Source organism: Podarcis muralis, chromosome 6 (assembly GCF_964188315.1).
Source record: "Podarcis muralis chromosome 6, rPodMur119.hap1.1, whole genome shotgun sequence".
In the NCBI taxonomy this organism is placed as follows: domain Eukaryota; kingdom Metazoa; phylum Chordata; class Lepidosauria; order Squamata; family Lacertidae; genus Podarcis; species Podarcis muralis.
Window position 1 is genome coordinate 51,304,963 of NC_135660.1, and position 27,556 is coordinate 51,332,518.

Genomic DNA, 27,556 nt, shown 5'->3' on the forward strand with positions numbered 1-27,556 from the left:
CCTAACCTCGCAAATAAGAATGTAAATTGAGCAGGGAGAATTGCTGACTGTACCACTTCAAAGCAGCAGATGTAAGGCCATGTTTCTGAATACTCCCCCGTCATAAAAAATAATTCCTGGATGTAAATAAATTAACACACCAAGGTGAGGAACTATGATAAAACTTTCTCCCTCGTGTGCTAGTTCAGTTCATGCAGGGCATTTGTTGGGGGGGGGGTTGGTGAAGGGAATATAAAAGGTAACCCCCGCCAAAAGTGTTAAGTGGCTCTGTCCAGACTTCTACCAGCTCAGCCCTTGTTATGGACAGGGCCGCCTCACAGGAAGAGGGAAGAGGCAGCTGGGTGGTTCTGTGTGGGTGAGGAGCAAAGGAACAAAATACAAGTAGTTGCCAAGGCACCACTTTCAAGCAAGCTCCCTCGTATTTGAGCTCAGCGCTCTGGCTGAAAAGGGCATCTCTCGTTTTCTCTTTCCAGGAGACACAGCTAAAATGAGCCTAGGCTCCTTGTTCCAGTATATCTTCCTGACGGAGCAAAAAGTAGAGGGCATGCAACGTCTCATGCACCAAGGTTCGTGGCCACACCATCCTTGTGGAATTTGAAGCAAGCGCTTGCCATCTGGGCACACGTTCAATGAACCAAATTAATCCCCTCGACCCAGCTAATGTGCTTGTGTTGTTTTGTTTTGTTTTAAATGCCTACCTCAATCCTGGGTTACTCTGCCTAATAAGTGTTCACAGCACCCGAAAACGGGAATAGCGCCTGGACATTTTCTCTCACAGCTCCAGTTCTATGAATCCTAGACTTGAGCTTTTTAAATGAAAACTGAGAACCAGGGAATTATGGGTTTTTTTTGGGGGGGGATGGGCTGTCCTCTCACCCCATCCTGGGGCATTCATGAGTTAACAGTAAAAATGCAAAATAGGCAATTTAAATGGTATGCAAAACACTATGGGGCTCACTTCTGAGTAAGTATAAACAACTTTGGATTGTGTCCCCTTCTCTGATTATCTTCTTTTGATTTTAGAGAAGTTGTGTGAGACTCTTACTGAGTGAAGTTGAGTGAAGCAAAACTCTGGGAAATGAGCTTTTTTATGGATAGCCACAAATAACTTCTAACTAGAACAGCTTACTGAGTTCAGATGAGGCTGTGTGATTCTTCTTGGCATTGACTTCAGACTTATTTCATTCCACTTTTACTTTGTATACCACCTTTCTGTATATGCACAAGGCAATTAAAAGCTGAAGAAACAACAAAATATACAGCAAACATCACTCACCTTAAAACAGTCTGATCCCATACAAATAAGTCATAATAAAATATGACTTTAAAATAAACAACTTGAATCAAATAATCAAATATTTAGTAATCAATTAGAATATACAATAGTACACAATAAAATTAACTCTCAGGCGGTATACATAATACATAAAAGAAACATGCAACCTTCAACTTCATAGTGAATTTCCCACTGTAAAATGCCCCTCACTAATGAAACTTTTGCAGCCCTATTTTTTACTTTTGCAGTAAATTTTATAATACTGCTTGCACAAACATCTTTGTGTCTAAAAGTTCATTTTGTGTTGCAGTTAAACAGGAAATAACCCTAGCTAATGAAAAAGCTAAACAACTCGCAGAACAACTGGATGGAGAAAAAAGAAAGTTGGAATCAGAGGTACAGAGGATAGCAATTAGAATGATAGATTAAAGAAAATTGGCCGTCTATGGTTTTTTAAACTTTGGGGGGTATTGCTTTTGTTTGTTTTGTTTATATTGTAAACAGTCCTGTGATCCCCGGATGAAAGGTGGTATTGAAATTTATTTATTTATTTATTTAATAATACTATGTCATTTTAGTGAAGAACATTTTGAGGGCAATTCAAACCAAATCTAGCAGCTGCCTGGTTTCTAGGACTGTCCGGAGTTCCCACTTGAAAAAAGCCCACAATGTTTCTACCCTGTTCAGTAGGCCTTTTTTGCTGAACACCACAAATCTGTAGGAAAAGCCAAATAGATATAATATGGAAAGACAGAATTTACAGAGCTGTGCAGAAGTATGTATTAGGTTGACATCACATAGAGTATTTTACGTGACCTCTGCCTCAGCAGTAAACCCAGGTCACAAAACAGGAGCCCCATTGTCCTTTCTGCCAGGTTACACAATGACAGTCATTGTGTTGCTGCTTGTAAAACTAATTTATGACAATCATAATTCTATTTTCATGTCACTAATTTGCTATTGACTCATTCTAATTTACAGTTATGGTTTCCATGGTAGATACAGAGGGTTGTGAAAGTGAGGGAACAATTACTGTGAATTACTAATGAGGAAAACTGGAAAAGCGTTCCTAAAGCAATTAAAGCTTTAAACCCATAGAATTAATTACATGAAGGTCAATGCCTATTAACTTGCATGTTTAGTTAGTATCAGGGTTTTTTTAAGACTACACCTTATAAGTGTAGGAAAAGCCAATATGCATTGCCTTCACTGGATGAAATAAATACTGAACGCTATTAAAATTGGCATGACTTATCTCCCCCCCAGTACAGAAACATAACCTTATGCCAGTCTCTCTGGAGATCTCCAGTGTAATATATATTAAGCACTGAGCAATGATACTCACATAAGTTCCTTTTCCAAATTCCTATAAGTTTTACTCCACATTTTTATATGTCTAGGAATTTGCACAGTCTCATATCTGTAAATATAGGGGCACAGCAAAAAAACCAAAAAACCTCATGTAGCTGAACCTCAGAGTTCAAAGATGTTTTGACATCTATTTCACAGAGACTGCTTGTGGTCAAGGAAATGCTCCCAGGAAATATAAATTTTTGGTGTGTTCTGAAAAACTAGGTAGCATGTAATTAGAACTTGAATTATAGCATTTTGCCTTTCAAGGTTCAATGCTTCCTTTTCAAAAATGCTGTTCTAAAGACTATATTGAATAGGTAGTTTAGGGAGCAGTCCCATACTGAAGATCCACTGAATGGTCTGGCTGGCCAGCCAGAAAACCCCTTTCTCAGCAGCCAGTATTGCAGTGGGATGTGATGGCTGAAGGAGAGATCACTATCTCTTCTCTACCAGCTTACTCTTTATTTCCAATATTCCTGCAGAAAGGGGCAGCCACTTCATGAACAGTTGATTGCAGGAGCCTTAGAAGGCACAGATCGCTGTGTAGATATGTGCCTTCAATGACTCTTCTTGGGTGCAGAGGGTCTCCTGTATTGTTTTAAGTGGTCTCACTTCTGCTGCTCAGCAGAGAATGGAGGATGCCCATGCAAAGCAGCAAAAGAGCAGCTACATTATCCAGGGTACTACTAGCATTCTCCTCAGGCAGTGGTGTTAATTTTATCTTTTGCACAATATGGAGGAGTGACATACTCCATTCTGTGCTTAGTAGAAGAGGAGAGAGGTGCAAGTAAGGACAAGCCTATTCAAGGCTCATGCGTGCATGCCTGCATTAGTTGTACTTGCAACTATAAGATGCAAACAGGAGTGTTTGCCTAGTCATACTCACGACATCACTGATCTGGGTTATCCTCCTGAGGACTCAGATATTGGGAATAACTAAGGTGCCCACCCCCAAACCCTTCAGTGTGGCCTGAGGAAGTAAATTCTCAGTTACCAAGGTAAATAAGCAGACTCTTTGTAAGAATGGAGGGGTTGGTGGGAAGGGGAGGGGGAATGTCAAATGCAGGAAAGAGGAGAGCTTGCCATTAACTTGTGAACTTTCCATTTGTTAATTTGTAGTTATATAAACATGTACTCAGCAAACTTTAATCCTTTTTTAAAAGACCCAGCTTGGTTTTTTGTTTTCTGCTATTTGAACATGCCTAATTACTATGCTGCTGTAAAGAATAAATGAAGGAAAGGGAGAAGAAAACTCTCCTGTGTTGCAATTCTTTTAGGATGGAGGTGCTTCTGAGAGTTTAGTCCTTGGCTGCAGTCACATGAGGAGGATATATCCTAAGGGACATTTGGGGGCACTGTATTCTTCTAGAGGTTAAAAGATTGGAAACTTTTAATTTAGATTCCCTGTTGTTCCCCATTGCTTTGGCTTCTGATGGTGGCAGCAATAATGCCAAGTTTGTATCAGTAGTGAGGGAACCCTTTGGTCAGGTAAAACTGAGCACCCACAACCTGATTTAGAAACAAATTATAAATTTAGAAACAATTTTAGAAACAAAACCTATGTAGTGGTTAGGTCATAGCTGTCCAGAAAGAACCTGGTGGGCCTACAAGTGTGTCTGCACAACCCTAACCTCTTTGCCACCCTGCCCTATCCCAATGCTGTCTTTGGTGAGAGTGACTCCATGGTGCTGCTCCTTGAAACCAGCCACTACTGCTTATGTATGGGTAATTAAATCACAGAACAGTATAAAGAATACAGCTTCTGAAGACCTCACATTGCTAGAGTTCTCATGCAAAGGGCCCTGCATATGTAAAATAACTTTGTATTACTACAACTGCACTAAGGGTTTTCTTAACGACTCTTTTTAAAATTTGGGTTTTTTTACAGGCTCAGTTGCTATCTGAAAAGCTATTAGACTTGGAGCTTTTGAAGAAAAGAGAAGAGGGCTTAGAAAGCCAGAAAGCTGAACTTCTTAATCAGAAGAGTATTCTGCTTGAAACATTTGTATGTTCTCAGTGAGACTGTTCTAGACCAGAAATCTTCAACCTTTTGACACCCAGCATTAGCTAAATTGTACATGAGCTAATATTTGAACACGAAAGGCCCAAGATCTTTGTCCCCAGTCCAACTCAGGGTTTGTTTGTTTGTTTGTTTTGAATATGTCCTGTTGAAAGCAGCGGAACAAGTTCATTGTAACAAAATTCTCCCATAGCTTTCAGTGGGTTTTGGCGATAACTAGCTGAACAATCCAGACCTCTGTAGTGGCCCAACCATATACATTCTCAGCCTCATTCCTTAGGCCCTCTGGGGCAGAAGGTAAACAGCAGGCAAAAATGTTCTCTGAGCTGAGTCAGCCTGCAGCTGGTGTACTGATTGGATCCACATTGGTGCTGCCAACTGACAGCACTGGTGCTGGATCAAGATCTAGCAGACCCCAGGCTGGCTCAGCTCCACCATACCTCTGGAATGGGGGCTTTCCAAAGGGCTACTGTTAGTAGGAGTCCTGCCTGACAGCCTTTTCAGTGGGCAGAATGAGGAGATCCATGCACACAAAGTGATACTAGGAATGCAGATGACCTCAAAGAACTCACCTTTTTCAATTTCTTGAGATTTGTCAAGAGTTATTAATATTTACTAACTAAGGATTTGGTCCAAGCAGGACTAAGCCCAATGCAGCCCAATGAGACTTACTCAGTGAGTAGATATGTATAAGTTTCCACTGTTAAATTTCAAATATCTTCTTAACATTAAACATCTATTTCTTTTCAATCAGAAAGCACCTTGCTTTACACCTTTTCGGCCCTTCTTCATCACAAGAGGCCCAAACCTCCATTTGCAATCTGTAAAATGAAGCTTCTAGCAGCTCTTTGCTCTCTGGCAACTTTCAGGGCCAGTATGGCTGTGTCAAAAAAAACACCCAAGCACTTCACAGAAATCAATGCACTGTCTTCATGCCATATATGTTACGAAAAAAAATAAGAAGGGAATCCAAAAATTCATGTTTTGATTAGTCATGTGCTTCTTGCAAGAGTCTACAGAACACCGTGTGTTATCTTACATGGGATGACCACCTCATAACACCACCTGATTGGCAGGAGCAGCTGAGATCATAACAGAATGAGCTTTTCAGACCATGTTGGTGGAAGGCAAGACAAATACCTTACATTAAGTATGCTTAATTATAGAAAAAGTTCACAGACAGGAACATGACACTGAAATATTCAGATAAAGGCATTATTGGAGGGAGACTTCAGAGTCTTCAAGCCCTGCATAAGCGAACACGTTATAGTAGATCTTAGGAAAATGCATGTTTCATTCATTGCCATAGCACGTTCAGAGTGAATATTTACAACACCTGTGTTCACAAAAAAATCTTTGTGAATGAAGAAGTTCCTGTATTTCCTGTAGTCAAATCGAACATCAAACATATGTCTTTAATCAAACATACATTGGGCATTAGAATTTTTGCTGCTATTGGTGGTTTTGTTTGTAATTGAAATCTGTGCTTTATTTTATATTGTTTTGATTTTATTGTTTAATGTGGTTTACATTTTGCATATTTGCACCCTGGGTTGATTCTAAATACTTAGAATAAATAACAGGTAGTCTTTTACATGTCTCTAAACCTATATTCATATATAATTTTCATATATAGTATTCATATATAGTTTTCTATTGTATTTTAACAAAGTCTTCTTTCTTTCTTTTTTTCTTTCTTTTTTGTGTTACTTTATTTTATGTCATCATTAGATGGGTACAAAGAAAAAAATTGCCATAGAAGATGAGAGATTTTTGAAGGAAATTACAGAGTTCAACAGTGAATATGGGTTAACATCCAAAAGGGAGCTTTTAATTAAAAAAAGAGTCAAGGCTGAAATATGTGAATTAGAGGAAAAAGAAAATGTTTTGAGAAATGGTATGTCTTGAATTTAATTATTTTATCTTGGACTATCTGAGAATATAAATGACTATGTTGCAGTTCCATGACACTACAATTTCACAATTTTCTTCCAAGCTGAAAAGTCGTATTAAATTGTAAGGTAATGATTTTCCTAGAGTGAAGAACAGCATGCTATACTGGAGCACCAAGCATGTTCCTTGTTGCAGGGAACATTAACTGCATGGTACTCTAACATATTAAGATTGCTGAACACGACAGGAGGTCAGAGATAAGACTCTTACCTGTCCTTGCCCCAGTCGCAATCCCATCCATGAGTCACTGCTAAAGATTGAAGAGAATAGTTGTTTACAGTTTTCTGTTTTTCACTACTAAACATCAGACGTTGCAAATATTTATTGCAAGCCAGTTTGAGCTTTAGCTAGCATAGATAACACTGAATTAAAAATGCCTTTGCATTTTTCATCCATGAACTGTAATTACATGTGTTGCTAGCAAATCAAAAGCTTAACTTCTATAGTTTATCTTTTCTAACAAATGCACAAAATACTGTGTTCCCCCCAAGACTACGTCTTCTCCTTCTACATTATAATACTCTGCCTGTCCTCACATATGAGTCCAAGGCAGCAAACAATCACAAAAATACAGTAGTAGAATCTGCCACTGTTGTTGCTTTGGGAGCTGCTGCCAAATCTATTCCTGCAATTCAAAAGCCACTGTAACTGCTTAGCCCCCTGTAGCTGACCATTGCTTCCTTAAGCCAGAGTATGTGACAGTATGCAGCCAGTAAGATACTACTTTGGAAATTATATTACATGTCACATTGCTCAAGGCAATGAAATATGGAACATGCACACACTGCATTATGGCCCAATTAGATCCCTAGCTTGCAGGGTCCAGGCCTTGCATCAGTCCCGCCCCTCATTTGCCCAGGGGCCCCCAGATACCTGGTTCGCACCACATCAAGGTCTAATGATGGCCAACACATATTAGTTGCTTCACAACTGACTGATGGCAACCAGCATTCCAACAACAAAGACTGATGGAAAAAACGCCACATTCTACTGCTATGCCAGCCCCACTTACTTGCTGTAAACCAAGTAAAGTTGTATTTCAGCTGACAAACACAACATGTTCCCCCCTACACTAAGAAGCTGCAACGTCACACATAACTGGATATAATTAGAAACACATATAAAATTAACCGAGACAAAGAGCAAAGACAAAACACTCCAGAAGTATGGGAAAGGATTTGCCAACACATTTCACAAAAATGTGAACAAATTTATAAGATATGGGTTAAAAAAATATAAATTAGCATTTCCCTGTTTTTAACACCTGCAACACCTAGCAGTATATGGTATATGCAGTGGGGCAGTTAATATATGTTGAAGGTGTGGAGCATCGAACACTGTTATGCTTCATAGTGATATTCATGAACTGAAATGTGATATTCAGGAAGACTATAATAGATGAAATTAAACTCATAGCAGGGTATGGTTTGATGGTAGACCCATTGGTTGTATTGTCTGGATATGTTAAGGCTATGATTTTTTCCCGTGGATACGGAATTGGTAACACATTTGTTAACAGTTGCTCATATAGATATGTTATAATGGGTGGGAGGACACTTATCTCTGTGTTAGAAGAATCGCTAGTAAGAGTTTGGGAACTGACTCATCTGATAAAATTAGCTAATGTTGTAAGAGTGAGGGCAGGCAGACAACTTGATAAATTATTTACTGAGAATTGGAGCAGCGTTGTTATTTATTGGTGTAACAGAACTCAAGAAAATATTCAACCATACGTATTATTGGAAAGAATCTACATAACAATAATTGTTATGCTTCTGTTTTGACGCTGCTACCAACTTTGCCTTTTTAAAAAATGTATTTTTAATGTAATGATTTAACAAAAAATGCAAGTAGCATTTTTGAAGAACTTTGGTTCAGCCCATTAATGCATTGCATAGATGCTCCTAAAGAACTACCCTTTCCCAACAGTACTAGGTACAATACAAACACTGTAATTCTCACCCATTCAGAGTCATAATCTTTATTTAAGATGCTTAGACACTCACAGGATCATTGTGCTATTATACAAAAAAATTGTTGAATCACTCGCCATTGTTCTCCAACAGTAAAACATTTCCCCCCTGTTGGATTGTGCCAATGTAGAACAATGTATCACAATTTGCCAAGCTCTCATGGACAGTTTATTGGATTATGGTAACACAGTTCACCTGATGATTTTATCTTGCCTTCTTAGTACAAGGTACTCAAGAATTCAAGAAGCTTTAGAAGGAAAGAATGAGAACCAGCAGTAGTTAATACAACATTGAACAGAGTTCAAACTGTGCTATTAGCTCCTGAACAAATAGAAAGCTGTTAGCTCTCCAACAAAACACATAAACTACAGTGATTGTATACTGCACAGCTGTTGCCATCATACAAATAAATTTTGTTAGCTTTGCTTGCATTTGCAGCTCTTACTTTTGACAAACAGTATGTTGAGTAATTTTGTTGTTGTTGATAATAAATACCCAAGTTTCTAATAAACTAAAAAAGACATGTTCACACTTAGGACCAAATTAAATTTATACATTATATTCTGCCTTTCCACACAAATAGAGCCCAAGCCAGCTGGTAACACCAACACCAACACCAACAGAAGTCTAATGGTATCTGTCCACCACTGGAATGAACACCATTGGCAGAATGAATTCCCCCCCCAAAATCTCCAGAGAGTTAGGAGGCTCTCTGGAGAAGAATTTTTTGTTGCTGGGCAGAGGGCTACAGTAGGGAGGAGGAGAATTCCACTTGCATGACATTGGATGTCATCCAGAATTACCAAAATTTCATCCAGAAATTTGCATGACATTGGATGTCATCCAGAATTACCAAAAGTGCAATAGGTAAAACTTACATATGTCAGTCACTACATAAGAGGTATTATTACATAAGGGATTATTAAATGCGCATAGCCTATATCTATATGGTTACATATGTAATTATTTTTTCAAAACATCTTGAGAAGAGTTGCAACAGAATTTTTTGGTTATGTGGTGAAACTTAAAATCTTTAACCTAATTTGAAAATTATCACTTTCTTAGAAATAGAGTCAATGAAACATGAAAATTCTCAGTTAAAAATGTTTCAGCTGCAGAAGAATGAACTGAAGAAGGATTTGTGTACTTTTCAGAGAAAACTCAAAGGTATATTGTTCACTTGATCATCACCTGATTTGATGTTCAGACATAGTGTGAGTACATTTGATAAATGATTCTGATCAAAAAACATTCAACAACAGATGAATGTTTATATCTATATCATGGACTTAATAGTTTTTAAGTTAATATTAATCAAGGCATTAATGAACAAATAATTTAAAGAATATGGATTTAAAACATTTTCTGCCCTTATTTGCAGCTTTAGCAATTCAGACTGCATTGGATCCAAGGCTTTGTTTAAAAATAATACAGTCATAGAATTGTAGCATTGGAAGGACCCCCAAGGGTCATTTAGTCCAACTGCCTGTAATACAGGAATCATTCCACATCCTATACTGTATCTTGTGCAATAGGACCTGCTACACCAAGTCCCACTATTGAAGCTTTGGCTTTCATGCATTTCTCCCATGCACCTGCATATCATTTTTTGTATTCCAGCCTTTAGTATTCACGTGCTTTCAATATATGATCTCATATTCTTGTAAGAATGGGAATGACTTAAATACAGCTGAAGGTTTTTTATGTCAGAAAACTATAAACCAAATTTTTCATTCTAATAATAGGTTCTTTTAATGTGCAGCAAAACAACTGAGAAACATAGAAAGTTGCCTTAGACTAAGGCAGACCATTGGTCCATCTGGCTCAGTATTGACTGAGTTGACTGGCAGTTCCTCCTCAAGGTTTTGGACAGGGTTCTCTCCCATCCTTAGCTGGAGATACCAAGGACTGAAAGCAGGACCTTCAGTATGTGCTCAGCTGCATACACACTCAACTACAGCCTTTCCTTACAGTTTCCATTATATAATAAAGTACTGTGTTATAAAATCATAATAGAAAGGTATTGTTTCTTTTTCAGATCTTGAAGAAGAAATAAGAGAAGCTAAAAACACCACAAAGTGTTTAGAAACAGAAAAAAATAAAATTTCTGAAAAACCGCAGACCGATCCAGAATGTGCAAGGTAAAGGTATCCTGCCAAAATGCATAGATCTGAGATGAATTTTGTTTTAGCTAACATGCGTTCATAATGAAGCAAAATAAGAACATGAATCTGGTTGATATGGCGTGTGTGTTTATGTAAGTGACTGTATGGGAGGAAGCATCATGGAGAGCAAAAGGAGGCTCAGTCATTCCCTAAACCTGGCAACTTTTCCATAGGGAATGAAGAATTTTAAAGGGGTAAAGCAAAGGAGATCTGCCAAGCCCCTTTCCTTCTCCTTAAGTGGAGTTGAAGCATGAACAAAATCTTCTAAATGAAATGTTTTGCTTCAGAATTTGTGTGTAGGAGCAAAACCGTATGTATGAAACATACATCAAAAGGGGACTTTAAATGATAATACTAGTTGCAGATCCATAAGCTGATGTGGTACAGCACACTACAGCTTGCTTTTGCATTATTTATTCTATTATGGTACATTAGCTTTTCTGATGTACGAGGTTGTCATCTTCCTTCTGAATAATACACTTCTCCTGGAGTATCTTGCTATTGCAGTGTCATTTAACATTCAATACAGCATGATTAGGAAAGGGGTGTTTACTATGAATATAAACGTGCTGAAGATCAAGGTTAGTTAGTGTCCATGGGCTTGCAAATAACTTACAGCACAATCCTTTGCATGTCTACTCGAAGTAAGTTCCCTTTAGGGAAGGGCAGTAACCCAGTGTAGAGCATGAGCCTTGCATGCAAGAGATCCCATGTTCAGTTCCAGCATATCCAGGTAGAGCTGGGGAAAACTCTTGACTGAAATCCTGGAGAGCCTCAGCCAATCAGCTAGATGAACCAATGGTCTGACTCAGTTTAAAACACCTTCCTGTATTCCTAAGGTAAGTGGGTGCAGAATTATAATCTTATTTGAATCAGTAAGATATTTAAATAGTGCAAGGTCTGTTTGTTTTTTAACAATTGAAAAAAGTGTTGATGTTTATATGAAAAGTAATGCAATGAAGTTCTGCAATTTGCTGAATATGATGCAAAGCAATTATAAAGAATTGTCAAGAATTATTGATAAATATAGTTACTTATTTTGCAAATCATATGATGAACACCAGAAGTCAAAGTGCTACTACCACGTCAAAGATTGCACTTTTGGGAAATCTGCCATTTTACACCTTGGGCTTACTTCAGAGGCAGAACTGGATGAATGCACCATTATTCAAGATTTTACACATGTATATTGTATTTCCTTAATCTAAGATTGAAGCATCAGTATGCACCTCCTTACCCAAGCCCTTCAAAGGTCTGTGAAGGTGTTTAATTTAAGCCCTATTGATTTCAATTAAAATGCTCCTGCCCTGGTACTGAATAGCATAAAGGCAAGTAGGCAATGATTGTACCACTCAACAAAATTCAGTTAGACTATGACTGCTCACATTTTATTTTGTAGGGATTGAATAAAGGAACAGCATTAATAATTGTAGATAACATATCACAACAAAGATAAACATGATACCAGTTTATTATTTCTGGGTTCCCCATATTTTCCACTGAACTTGGTCATCTATGGCAGTATTACCCAAATCTTGATACCTTTTCAGCAAAGGCCTCTTCCTGTATTCAAACAGGAAGTACCCTTAACACAAAAAGATAGATGCTTAGTCAACAGTTCATAGAGCAGTGAGAAGATATCCATGTAACTGTGGGATAAGTAAAGGTAAAGGGACCCCTGACAGTTAGGTCCAGTCGTGACCAACTCTGGGGTTGCGGCGCTCATCTCACTTTATTGGCCGAGGGAGCCGGCGTACAGCTTCCGGGTCATGTGGCCAGCATGACTAAGCCGCTTCTGGCGAACCAGAGCAGCGCACGGAAACGCCGTTTACCTTCCCACCGGAGCGGTACCTATTTATCTACTTGCACTTTGATGTGCTTTTGAACTGCTAGGTTGGCAGGAACAGGGACCAAGCAACGGGAGCTCACCCCATCACGGGGATTCGAACCGCCGACCTTCTGATCGGCAAGTCCTAGGCTCTGTGGTTTAACCCACAGCACCACCCGCGTCCCATAACTGTGGGATAGCCTGTTACTAATAGGAATGTTTTGACATTCGCTTTTCACCGCCATTAAGGGCTCAGGGATTAAACCTTATTTTCTGGGCAATGATGTTCCTGACCTGCATGCAAGAGCTGTATACAGGAGTGAACTGTGCTTCTTCCTGCCTTTTCAAACTGCACATACAGACTAGAAATCAAATAATGATTACCTCTTTCTCTTTGCACCTTCCCCTGAGCTTCAGGAAAACTGTCCACTTTGGGTCTTTTACAAAGCCCCTTACATACTTACCTGGATTTAAAGTGAATTGTTAAGCATTTTAAAACTCAGGCATTTTTTGGCACTTGAAAATCTGCTTAGAGAAGGAGGTGTGTGTGACTGCATGGTTGACATAAGGGTCAGCCAGTGAGTGTTGTGTTCTGCTCTGATCCTCTGGATGCTGTGCAAAGCATTGGGTTTCTTGTAAACTCAGTTTGAGAAAGAAGAGCATTCAAGTATCTCCAAGGGGCATAGAATAGTGCAGGGGTAGGCTACCTCCATCTCAGAAGCCAGTGTAGACCCAAAACCACACCCACTTGTCAAATCAGCTGACATCAGTTGGTGACATCCATTAATGGACAGGAGGTAGGGTTTATTTGTGCACTGGCTGCACTGACCCATACAGCAGGATTTAATCCCCAATTGCCAGTTGAAACGGGTGGTTGGGGGAGGCGATGACTTTGTTTTAGCCACAGTTTAATGCAGACCCCTTCCTGAATTAGGAAGGGGGTTGTCTTGAAATCCCTGCGAAAATAAACATACTAGGAAGGCCTTTTATCCTGTACACTGCATGCCAAGGTTGGTGGTGGTGGAGAAGAAACCTTTCTTTTTCCAGTAGCTGTGGGACTGGATAAATTGAAGTTAAAGGAAAAGCGTGGGTGGCGCTGCGGTCTAAACCACAGAGCCTAGGGCTTGCCGATCAGAAGGCCAGCGGTTCGAATCCGCGCGATGGGGTGAGCTCCCGTTGCTTGGTCCCTGCTCCTGCCAACCTAGCAGTTCAAAAGCACGTCAAAGTGCAAGTAGATAAATAGGTACCGCTCTGGCGGGAAGGTATACGGCATTTCCATGCGCTGCTCTGGTTCGCCACAAACGGCTTAGTCATGCTGGCCACATGACCGAGAAGCTGTCTGCGGAAAAACGCCGGCTCCTGCAGCCAGTAAAGCTAAATGAGGGCCGCAAGCCCCAGAGTCATCTGTGACTGGACCTAATGGTCAGGGGTCCCTTTACCTTTACCTAAGATGAAGTTTGGATGGATGTTGGCTTGCTGGCACTTGTGGAGTGGGCTATGCTGGTAATTCTTCTGTGGCTTGAATTTTAATTCAGGAGGCAAGTATAACAACTAGTTGAAGAACTGAACCTGGTGTGTTTCATGCAACATCTCTAGATTAAGAAAGTAATCTTACAGATAATACCTCCTAACATGCACCAAGAGTTGCTATTACTTTAGTTAGCTTTGATTACTTTTTGATGCGTAGAGGTAGTTTCCAGAAGGAAAAGGATTTCGGTTGGACTTTCAAAATGATAAGCTGCTTTGCATTATGTATCTCTTAACACTGAATGAAAGAGGCACAACATCAATAGACCTGACAAGAAGACAATTCAGCAGGAAAATAACACACTTCCATAGGAGTTGGTTGATGATTAAATTGTTCGATTTTTTTTTAATTGTTTCTTTTTTGAGGACAATACACACTTTGGAATCTTGTTGGAGACAGAACTAATTAAATATAGAACAGCTTAGTTTAGTTTCAAAGTGTAGTTAATGAAACTGCCTCACTAACATGACTGCTGTGCAGCCAAGACCAGATGAATTATTATTATTATTATTATTATTATTATTATTATTATTATTATTATTACTATTATTTAGTAATTTCACGGGATTGTACAGTCTTTGAGGGTGGACAAATACCACACCTTTCACGTGGGAGTACTTCCAATTTGATGTAGTTTATTTCTTTTTTTAACTCTAGAAATTCCTCTGGGAATTATGTTACCATTTAGTGTTGTTCCATTGGGCAGTCTGCTAAGCCCTTGGGAAACGAGGGCCAGCCAGGCTGCTGAACACAGCCAAGCCACTGTTTAGAGCAGCGCCCACAACTTAGCTTTGTCTGAAGAAGGGCTGTGGAACTTGATCTGGCCAGTGGGCCAGATTCAGAAGTCCCCCACCTCTCACAAGTTTCTTGGACATCATACCAATTCAGGCTGTGGCTGCAACAAAAAAATTGGGATAGCTGTCTTAAGCACGCTCTTGATTCTTTTCATCTATAATTCACCCCTTTTTTTCAATTAGGCAGCTTTTTCTGTTGCCTCAAGACCAGTGATGTTTGTCACCAGTAGAGATGTTTTAGCCTTCTCCATCCTGGGAGAAGGCAACAGAAAAAAGCAACAAATTCTTCCATCAGCTGGACTTAAGATTGTACTCCCAGTTGTTCTTTTTCAGTTTAACATGTGGGTTTACCTGTCTCATGCATGGCATCATACGATGTTAGGTGATGGGAAGAAACCTTGCTGCAGCTGTCCCGGTAGGAGAAGGCTGTGACACCTCTACTGACAAACCTCTCTGGCACATCAGAGCCAGTGCTCACCAGCATACATAGTATGTAGGTGGTAGCTGTAACAAAGATAAGAAACAAGCAGGTCAGGTACCATGCTTATTCCTAGCCGTCTAGTCTGCAAAGCATTCAATAAAAGGTTGTCAAGTGAGGTAAGAGTGGTCTAGGACAAAGATAATAATAGGACTTGAACATATGCAGTACATGTGATCTACGTCTGAGCTGAAACCCCTTCTTTTACTAATTTTGTAACTAAATAAAGAAAGCAAAAATGTTGTATCATCTTGAAGAGAGAGAATGATGTTTATTGAAGACCTGGCAGCTTGAGGAGCCTTTGAATTAACAGTGACTCAGCCATCTTTGCTGTCAAGAGTCTTTCCAGGATCTGACTGTGCAGACTGAGGTCTTTGCACTCCAGCTACTTTTCCTGTATTATAGAACTAAGATGCAAGCTAGACCTTGAGACAGGCATAGTCATTAGAAGCAGAATGACTGCCTGAAAAATGCTCGCCATTTTTCATGTGGACTGTTAAGCTACAATCCTGTGCCACAGTTCCATTAAAATCATTGTTACCAGGGTATAACCGGAAGCAAGATCACACCAACTTGAATTTGCTCTTCACAAATTTTCTGGAGCAAAACCTGCGTTTTGTTTTCCCCTTTCCTCATTTATATTCATGGCGGACATCTTTTTTTATTAATGATGAAAGAAGAACTGGTCCTTTTAAAAAAAAGCCTTGTTCAGAAAAGTAGTAAAAGGGTTTCAATATCAGCAGACATTTTCACAAAGATGCTTTCATTTTCACACCAGTTGTGGCAGGTTAGGTGTCACAGCAGAGGATTCAGATGCTTTGAAGTGTCCTGCTAGTTTGAAAGAAATATTACAGTAACAAAATGCACTCCACTGACAGCAAAGATCCACCAAGCCATCAAACTAGAATGTAGCATGCTTTGAAGAAGGCCCATTATCCTACTGGATTATATGATCATGTGTCAGGACAAAATACTGCCATTTCCTTCCATGAAAATCAATTGCAGAATCTCACTGTATTCTCAGCATGCTAGCCACCAACTTCAAAACAGCTTTAACAACATACAGAGCTTTAAGATGTTAAGTGTAAAAGCCAAATGAAAATGTGTCATAAAGCAGTGCATTCTTTAGAAGAAAGTTTATTTGTGGGACTGTAAAAGGTTTAGCATTAAAGATGATTATTTTGATCATCCGTTTGAGTTACCTACTGCCTAAAGCTTTTAGTACTATTGTGATACATTTATTTTCTGGGGCAAATTGGTATTTCAGAATGCACCACTCAGGCCTAACTCTCCAGCCATATGACGTATGGTGTCAATTTGAGACATCTATAATATGATCTGATTTGCTTTGTCTGACCTACAGTGGGCATATGATTTGTGAAGACAACACCACAATATGTTTAAAACTATCCCATGCAAAGCAGCCCCATTTTCACAGCCATATGCAGAAGTAACATATGGGCCAGGCATCCACACTGACATCCAACCCTCACACAGTTTCCCTCCTTGAAAAAGAATGGAGAGAATTCTGATTTGTATTTGTGGGACCTCTTTGCTGGGTGTTGGCATGGACTCTCTGGTTCATAAATTATTTCCTACACATGGCCCTGGTACTGGAGGTCCTTCACATGCATAAACCTATATGTCACTTGCGGGGTTTGTTTACTTGACAAATCTCAAAGAACTAGGATTACTTCTTACATATTGGAATCAGGGCCAATTTAGACACCCTGCAGGAAACCCTCCACTCACATTGATGCTAACTGCATGTGGGGAGAGTTAATGTTTAACATAGTATTGGGGAATCCGTGATCCTCCAGATGTTGCTTCACTACAGCTGCCCTGCATAATCCCTAATCATGGCTACAGTTGATGTGATTTAGGGTTCAACAACACCTGGAGTTTCCCATTCCTTAAAAGCTTATTGTGTAGTAGATCATACTGTGTTCAACTTCTGTATATCAGTGTTGCAGCTACTAACATACAATCCTTAAAAGCATTTGAGTATATTGCCTAGAAGAGGAAATGTATTTTATCTTATCAGTATATACCACCTATTTAAGGAGAACCAAAATGTAATTATTATTAACTGTAAGTCACAAAAAACAGAGTGAAAAGAGGAGCGAATCAAAATATGCAAAATTAATTTATTGTAGATTAGTGGGAAAGCACAAATACTAAAAAAGCAGAACCTCGGTTTATATTTGCCTTTCATGTCCTGTCCCCCCGTAGGAACAGGTTAAAGCCATATTTTCATTCATAGATAAAATGAGGCGACTGGATTCATTTACAGTTAGAAGTTTGAATGGCATTCTGCTTTTCCCCATTCTTCTTCTGTTAGTCCATTTCAGAGGGAAATTTTAGAGAAGGTTTTTCTTTTTTTGGAGTGTGAACTTCTGCACTCTTTTCAGAAGCCTGGAAATATTGAAATAGTTTGAAGTTGCTTTGTGTTATTTAATAGTTAAGGCGTTTGTTTACTTGACTAATCTGAAAGAACTAGGATTGCTTCTTACATTTCTTATTATAGCCTAAGAAAGCTCATTATTGAAACCATGAAAGAACAAATGACACTGCATTCACATAAATCATCCAGGAAATATGTCCACTAGAGCTGAACAAATCCTTCATATTAACAGTGCATTGCCGAGGGCCATGATTCTGTTGGTTTTGAACAAATATGTTCAATTTAATTTTATGTTAAATTTTATAAGCAAGAAATACCAATCTCTGGGGTGCAGAATGAGTTTCTGTAATGACAATGTGCTAACTGATTTCTTAAAACTTTTTATACCAATGCCCAGTGGGGTTATTATAGTTAGAATTGTGTCAGGGTTTCTATTATGAACCCCAATTTCAAGGTTTATAATCCAACAATAAAAACGTGCTCCAGGGTAAAGTCTGTCATTGGAAATTTGCTCGGGAGTAATTTTCCTTACACAAATGCATACACAGGAAACGGAGTTTGGGAGAGCGGTTCGTCTGTCAATTTACGTAAGTTTTAGCAGGTACGAACACAAGTGATAATAGTCTCCAGCTTTGAAGTTTGATGCTTGCATCTTTAGTCACTTGGTTAATGTTTTTTCCCTCACAAAAAATTCTTCAATTAGAAAGCATTCTGTCTACGAGTGATATCAGGCTTGTTAGGTAGAGTACTACTTACTTACAAAAAAGTGTACTTCTGAAGCAACAGGGTTCAGGTTCCCAAACTTCTGACTTCATGAGAATGCCCTTGTATTGCCAGTTTGGTAATGTTATTTACATTACTCCAGTTTATATGTCTCACAAATATAATATTTTGGACATTCTTCCTGCTGCCTATATGCTGGATTAAGGAATATTAATTTATAGTGGGTTGTGTTGGTATTTATGTATTAGTGCACAATTCCCTCATACTACTGCACAAGCAGTATTTGGACGGTGATGAAGGTGCCTGGAAGAGCACTTCCGATTCGTGACCTTTGTTACAACTACCAGAATGTGAATAGTCACTTCATTAGCTTTGGTCCACAGGGGTCAGCAAATGTTTTCAGCAGGGGGCCGGTCCACTGTCTCTCATACCTTGTGGGGGGCCGGACTATATTTTGAAAAAAATAATAATAATGAACAAATTCCTATGCCCCAGAAATAACCCAGAGATGCATTTTAAATAAAAGCACACATTCTACTCATGTAAAAACACGCTAATTCATGGACCATCTGCGGGCCGGATTTAGAAGGCGATTGGGCCGGATCCGGCCCCCAGGCCTTAGTTTGCCTACCCATGGCTTTGGAGATAGAATACCAATTTCTCATCAGTTTTCCCCTGCAGCCCTTCAAGCCCTTTGATCAGCAGGCACAAGCTTCAGGTCTTTTAAAAAGGCAAATGGTTTCTGAGAATTAGCTTGTAACCCTTTTTTAAATGTGTTTGGCCAGAACAGTCCTCCTCTAGACATATATCTTCCACTCCTGCTGTGGAGACTTTTCAGGAAAGTAATGGTTCTGCTGGTTGAGATGCATATAGTATGGGAAATAATCTTTTATTGGATCAACTCATTTCAAGCTTCCAAAATTTCACAGTAATTATTGAAGCATAGATTTTCAGAGCAAAAATAAAACCAGTCTTACTGAATGGTTAGGCTGATTGCTGAGACTAACAGGCCGAGAGAAAAGCAAGGTGGGAGAAAGGCAGTTAAAATATAACTATACCCTTTAAGAATCTAAAATGAATCCTTACTTCTTCCTTTAAAAGGATAGAAAGAACAGTACAGAAACATCCATGTTGCCAGGAGTTAAGGACTGCTCTAAAAGTCACTTTCTCTCACATTGTTATACAATACTCTTTCGATTGTATCAGGCTACATTCATTTAACTGGTATTTGGATTGAATATCCTTAGTTTCAAGTCCAGCTATTTCATGCTGATTTTGTTTATTTATTTAATTTATTTAGAAATAATTATAAACCACTGAGTCAAAGAGCTCTCTAAGTTGTGTACTTAATAAAAATTTAGGTAAAACAGATTAATAAAAATTTAGGTAAAACCTAAAACCCACGGAACTATTAAACAAATATACATAATATAATGTTGCTAATTGACCAAACTGTTGAAACACAGTATGCACACATTAGCTCAGTAAGGTCTTTGGCATTTAATAACTTTGCTCAGAGATGTATTTTGTCCTGTTCAGACAAGTAGCTAAATATTCATAGTATGTTTTCATCCCATTTAAAATTTGCATTTAAAGTGCATCAAATAGTGAACCTTATATATGGCTAATATTCTTGTTATTACTTTAGTGTTACATTTTCACAAATTTCTGGTTAAGTATAACTTTAAATATTTTCATTCACTCCAGACTTAATGATAAATTCCCATTATTTATTCATTACTTAAGTGTCTCCACAACATTGATTGTGCAGCCTGTAACTTCAGATACATTCCCTGTTTCTTGAAGGGATAGGTCTGGGGTATATTGAAATTACCTAGCTTTTTATTTAAAACAAAACAAAACAAAGAATTAACCATATAAATCAAGCAGCCGAATGGGAGCATGAAGCAACAAAAATGTCTTTTACTGCCTTTCGCAAAAATCAGCAAGAAAAGCAAATGTTTCTACCAAATGCATAATTGTTTATCTAGTGCCTTACAGCTTCACAGCACTTTGCAGGTAGCAATTAGACATTTCTCTTAACAGCTCAAGCAAAAGCAACATACATAGATCCATATTTTTATTTGTTTTCCACCTTTCCACTGTTCAAACCATGCTCAAGGTGACTTGCAACATTAAAAAAATACCATACTTAACTACAACATAACAAATGTAGTCCTAAACAATCAGTAAAACATTAAAAAATACACAACCTAACAGAACAATTTCCACATAAATCACAAGAAGATCTAAAACAAAGATACAAAAAACTGCAGCAACACCTTACTACAACTACAACAGCAACAGCAGCAGCAACACCACCGAAGAGTCTGTTCAGCAGCCTCAGCTTTTGTAGTTAGGGCCAGTCAGGGCTCCACTTGGGTGGAAAAAGGCCTGCAAGGCAGAGAGCAGGTGTTCCAGGATTCACAGCCAAGGTGGTTCCTGGTCCCTTCAACATCAATCATGTTCCTGCATGTGCGTCTGAGCTACACTACAGCTGGAACAGACTCTGCAAATTTGCGGCATTCCTGGACTCTGAGCACCAGATACAAGGGACAGACAAGAGGGAATGGCTGTTAGTAAACAGGTTCTGACCCAGGAGGGGTCCTGTGTTCTTAGTAAGGATGTGTGTGGGCCCTTGGGCCTGGCCATAGCAAAGAACAAGTCCTACACAGCTGTTTGACTGTCTTATGCTATACTGCTGTGCGCTATCTGACTCAATAGATCAGGTGCAAAAGTACACCAAATCATAGACGTGTATGATACATTAATTGTATTGTGGCCATCTCAAATGCTTAAGCTAAATCAGGACACAAAAACAGTATTGCCATCCTTGAAGCTATCTTTCCGTACGGTAAATGAATTGGTTAGCGTTAGCAGATCTTATTGTTTGCAATGCATAGCAGAAACAACATCAGGCTCAAGGGCTTTGTGCCTGTGCCTTTTTTTAAAAGCAAAAATGCATGATGTGATGGAAGATTGAGGGTATTGTACATGCTCATTTTAGGACTTTTTTCTTCTTTAAATCGGCACATACACTGCAGCTGTACTTGGGAAAATACACCTGTTCCTAGTTAACAAAGAAATGTAATTGAAAGAAAGAAAGAAAGAAAGAAAGAAAGAAAGAAAGAAAGAAAGAAAGAAAGAAAACCCAATTTTACAAGTGATAGGGACCACCATATACAAATAAAAGCAGACAAAAAGTGTAACTATGGAGCTGGGTTTTGGATTAGTACTCTCTTTACTCCTTTTAATTCAAGGTTACGTGTTGCCATTATGTTCAGCATAACCCTTTTGTGTGGAAGAGATATTACCAAGTAATATTTAAGCAATGAAATGTTGTTTATATACAAGGTAAGCTTCTGAATCTTCTTAACATTCAATATATAAAAAATCTCAGTCGAGGTCCCACACTGTGATATATTTACTACCACCAGAATATAATCCTTTCCCTATATGGGCTCACTTAGCAATCCCAAAATAACCACAGTGACCCCAGAAATTGCTCCTCTATTATCATGAATGGGTTTAACACAACTTTATACTTATCTTCCATTTTACTATCTTCTGGCAGGTATGACAAGGACTGCAGTATAACTTTATTGCTGCATATACTGTGGACCATTAAAAGATCTGAAATAGCTTTTTCTTGGTCCAGCAAGTATCCACTTAAGCAAATATAATGGGTAGTACTCAGTATATGGACTCCTTGGTTTCAGAGCTTTTCCATTCCCAAGTAGAAGACATCCCATATAAAGAAGCTTCCATTCCCATATTAGTCACCATTTCTGCTCTGCTTTTGTTATTGCTGCTGACACTCAGTGAGCTGCCTGCTTGTTCTTCAATCCAGATGCTGCATTGAACAAGCCAGAATAAAAAGGCCGTAATCCCCAAACATCAGTAGATTTCTTTAGTCTTCTGCCACCAAAATATAGCCTATTTATTGGAAGTTTCTGTGTTAATTTCTTTCTTTGCCATTGATGAAATGTTATGCAGGTGTTAAAGTAGGAACTTCTTTCTGTGCTAGTGGAACATTTCATATACTTCATACCATGCTCACAACATTCCCATGTGGAACATACTGTCAAATTCAAACTTATTTCCATTTTAAAGAAGGCTCAGTCTAAAACTGACTAACATGCAGTATTGATTATTGTTCTGCAAAACATTTTTGGTGTCCAACAGGAAAGTGAATCTTTTGCTGCTCTCTGTAACTTATAATTCCTCTCTTTAAGGAAAGCTCTTACTAATGTTTCTGTAAGAATCCAATGTAGTCTCAAAGGGCAGAAATTCCTACATTATGTGGAAGCTATGTTCCAGGGAACCTAAGGTTTTCAGATGATTACCAGGTATTCCTGAAGAACAACTTCCCCCAACTTCATGCCCTCCTGCTGACAAACAACGATGATGGGAGTCGCAAACATCTGGAGGGCACCACATTGGGGAAGGCTTCTCAAGGTGATGATTGGTGAATGTCCGCTTGACTGCCACTACTAATAATTTACTTTAAAATGCAGTTGTAGGAGAACACTGTTCTAGGTAAAACATTTTGTGTGTCCCACATGAACTGAGAGTGTGCACCTTAGAAAATGCCTATACATTCTCTACAATGTAGAGGGGTTTCTTGGCAGAGGGATTGGGGTAAACACATGGTAACCTTTGGAAAAGGAGATTGTCTCTTATATCCTATTCTCCCGTTCACATTACAGACGACTTCCCACATATGTGGGGGTTACGTTTCAGGGCCCTGCACACATAACTGAACATTGCATAACCAGGGAACACTCTTTAAATGCCCTCTCTGCCATCTTCTCTCCAAAAATCAAAAACACTGTACCAAACATATCCACAGCTGAAATTGAAGCTAGGGCTGGCAGGAGGATGCTCAGGAAAGTGGCTGCTGCTGCAGTACCCTACACACCAGCTGTTCAGTGGGGAGGCCCTGCTGCTGCTCCAGTCTCTTCTCCTCCCTCACTGAAGTCCTCTGGGCTCCAGGAAGGATCTCCTTGCAAGCCACGGGGACTCTCCAGCTCTTTCCCTCCATTTCCTGGTATGAATTAAATCATCTTTAATTCACCATTTCCTGGTGTTGCACATATACATGATCACATGCAAGTTGATCATGCGCAAGTGGGAGGGATGCCTGTATATTTCTGGGGGGTTTTGTGTTTTTAAAAGCATTTTCTTCCAGCAATCAACATTAAAATGACATTGGTTTGTCTCCTGGTATGGAAGATATTGGTCAGCTCCTCATATTTTGCCTGCATTTTTCTCCCTTTTCTGGAAAATGGGACAACAGTGGGACATAACCTTTGTGCATTGTGGTGCTGACACATTTGCAGCAAGAAATCTTTGAGCATCTGGAATACATTTTCTGTGTCATGAGGCAATGCATGTTGCTACACAGTATCTTTTCATGAGATTCTAAAAATTTTATGCTGTAAAATAACACAAAAGCATAGTAATTTATGAGAAGCAATGAGATTTGATAGTGTCATGATCCAGACGGTACAGAAGATCCATGTAACTATAATATTAGACACTAGATGTCTTTTTCCCTTTTCAGCAGTTGAGAACCTTGAATGCATGTTGTAGATTTCATTAAAGTAAATTGGAGGAGAGGTGCACCACCAGCAATCCATTATTTAACACATGGTGACCAACATGATGGTGTTCAGATGTTTTGGACTACAGCTTCCATCATTCCTTGCTACTGGCTATGCTGGCTGAGGCTGATGGGACTTGTAACACAACAGTGTCTGGAGGGCACCATATTGGCTACTCCTGACTTAAAATATACTCCACGAAATGTTAAAGAATGACCTGGTCTTTTGGCAGTGGGAAAGAGATTATTGAAACCCTTGGAGAAGGTAAGCAATAGGCAGACAACATCACCAACTCTGGGAACAAGAGTTATAAGAACTTATAAAAGGCAAGGATCAAAGATTCAAATCATGAAGTTTTTGAATGAATAGGATATAATTTTGTCATAGGTTATAATATGCACACAACCCACAGAGGAAAAAAATACAGTCTTTTAACTTAAGCTTGTCTTACAGCACTTATTCTGGAGATATATATTCTTCCTGGAGATTGTCTAATTTCTTCACATCACTAAACAATTGCCAGTACTGTGCAGTGATTTATACAGTCTTGGGTAATGCAGTTTAAATCACATCAAGCAATCTAGCAAACTTTAGTCTCTCTGATTTATAACTGGATAGTGACATGTGATCCACACATTGTTGGGGAGCTTACAGGACTTTTAATGGGAGACAGCTAGGATGATCAAGGTTGAATTAAGAACTAGGACTGCTGTGAAGAAGAGAAAGATTCAGCTGACAGCCTCACCATATCAGGTGTTTTGTTTTTAAATGTTGGCACAGGCTTAAAAAGAAATTGGAGAGTTACAGAGAAGATGAAATGGAAAATGCCTGTGAGGCTCTTCAAACGGAAATTGAATTTCTGCAGATGGTATGCCCTTTAAACTTAACATTTATCATGTTTGATCATTTTAGTTGGGGAGATTCTATTTTTCTGCACATACAACACTTCTGAATAAACAATATACTAGCAGACAGGTGGAAGTTCTTTGCCTTTCAGATTGTGATTTACTAGTAAGAAGAAATTTAGTTCCCATTATAACCATGCCACTCCCTTTATTTCCCATGACTTCCATGACTTTATTTGTTTCAAGAGAGGCACTGCTTGTGAGAACTGGTAGATAATGATTCCCTACCTTAGTGGAAAGTATTAGGGATTTGAGATAAAATGCTGCCTCCTCTGCAGAACAGCTCAACAATCATTTCTGTCACATGCGTATTTCCCTTCTTTGCTGACAGTTGCTTCTGGGTGAGTCCTGCCTACTCATCCATGGTGATCCCTGGAATTGAAACAGAGAAAGAACTGAACTTGCCTTCATGTGCTATTGCTGAACCTAAACCTAACAGCTGCTGTTGGGACAATAGGAGTCTGTAGTTATATAAAATGGGAGGGATCTGGGTCTTGCAGTACAGTGGTACCTCAGGTTAAGAATTTAATTCATTCTGGAGGTCCGTTCTTAACCTGAAACTTTTCTTAAGCTGAGGTACCACTTTAGCTAATGGGGCCTCCCGCTGCCGCCATGCGATTTCTGTTCTCATCCTGAAGCAAAGTTCTTAAGCCGAGGTACTATTTCTGGGTTAGCGGAGTTTGTAACCTGAAACGTTTGTATTGAGATAGACAAAAAAGTCACAATCCAGTCTATGCATTTGAATAGTCCACTTGTCCCAAATCCATGCAAGTGTATAGGGAAAACCCTTTTAAATAATCCCATGCTTTCAACTGATGGAAATTGTTTTGTAAGTACAGTACTTATGATGTGGGGCAAGGATTCCCCTGGTTCTTTCTTTTAAACTGTTTGTAGCTGCGTACAAATCCTGCTTCCTGGGTAATTGTATGGAGGAAAAGATGGCTGCCCCCATGTAGAATGTCCCTATAAGTGCCTCGGGTTAGTGGTCTTTTTCTCCATACAATTACCAAGGAACAGTTGGAACATCATAATGTACTGCTGCTTCCAGGGGCTTTTTACTTAAAACATTTTCAACAAGTGCAGCAATCCTTGTGCTTTCTAGCAGCTGCAAGCAGCTGCAAGCCGTTTAAAAGAACAAATGAACCAGGAAGCCCCTCAGATCACCTCATACAAAGAAATATATGTTGAATCAAACCATGCTGTTCAAAAGGTTTGTAGATGTGTGATCTAAGCCACATGTCTACGTTCTGATCCGAGCCATATCGTCGGATGCAGACTAGGGAGAAGCTTTCCAAATCGTGGAGTGAACCTAATCCTTCCCCATTTCTAGAAACAGAGAACCAAAACTTATTCTTTTGTTTTCTCCTTCATCCCAAAATAACCACTCTGTAGTTCTGGAGTGGGGGCCTTCCTCTGTCTCACAATTCACTTTGCCTCTCCACAGATTTTGCATGGATATAGACTTGTGTGAGCAAATACCAAAGAATGTTTTAAAAATTTTACCTTTTACAGTAAAGAGCAGATATTGCTCGGAACAATTAGCTATTTACCACTGTCTCTTTTTTATTGTTGCAGAAACTGTTATACAAAAAAAAATCTCCAGTCAAATAAATAACATATGGATTGATTCAAATGTCAGAGAAACAAGTCTTTGTAGCATTTGAGTAAATGCTGCTTTTGTAAGCCTTTGTTGTTAAATTTATCATCCTCTGCATTTCCTGCTAGTAAAACATGGAACCTGTTTTTCGCAACACATATTGTATCTTTTCTTTCGTCTGTTCATTAGCAAGGGTGTCTAGCAACTGTAAACAAATCATTTTCTTTTTGCTGGTTTTTTTTTTTTTTTTTGGCAGTGTTCCCATTCCCATATTCAACATTAAAAGCCTGCCTGCATTCTATCTTCACCAGCTCTGGCAGAAGCACACAATTCAACATAACGTGGACCTTGTCACTATTATCTCAATTCTGTGCTTGTCTGTGCAATTTCCCAGTGCTGTTAGGTTCCTTGTGTGCTTCCCTGACCCCTTTTAAACCAGGAAAAGGAAACAATGGTGCTCCCTCTGAGTCAGTGCTACCAGAAGAAGATTTTCTATGAATATTTAGCCACATTCTCTTTTAGTGTTTAATGTAGATTTATTTCAGCCTATGATCCCTTTTCAATAAGTTTCAGCAGAGGTTTGGATGCTTGTTATTTCTTATTGTCTTGCTCAGGTAGAACTTAGTCTAACTTTCTCTAAAGGTCATTTTAGATCTAACATGTCATATATGAATATTGTCTATTAATCTGACTTAACAATCATTATTTTTAAACTGATTGCTTCACTTAAGTGCCTACTATTCTGTGATATAAAAATTATTTCACACAAGTTCTTCACCAGTGCATGTGATTGGTACCTCAGTTTTTCTCACCGGTTTAGATTTTCACGCTCTAGACATATTTTCATGAGTTGACATATGATTATGGTTTTTAAAATGTGGGGAGGGAGGAATTCGCCTGGTAATTGTGGGCTACGTAATGGAGTGCTCAGGTCACAATGGGAAGTCTAGCAT

General features: G+C 39.0%; 1 protein-coding gene across 1 annotated transcript; it reads left to right on the top strand.

Moving 5' to 3' along the window:
• The first annotated feature begins 299 nt into the window (after positions 1-299).
• CCDC172 (coiled-coil domain containing 172) lies at positions 300-27,326 on the top strand. Its single transcript, XM_028730143.2, has 8 exons — positions 300-566; positions 1,587-1,672; positions 4,518-4,634; positions 6,381-6,546; positions 9,641-9,742; positions 10,614-10,716; positions 24,882-24,969; positions 26,582-27,326. Exons 1-8 carry the CDS (start codon positions 488-490, stop codon positions 26,615-26,617), a joined length of 777 nt encoding a protein of 258 aa, XP_028585976.2. The 5' UTR covers positions 300-487; the 3' UTR covers positions 26,618-27,326.
• The last annotated feature ends 230 nt before the right edge of the window (positions 27,327-27,556 follow it).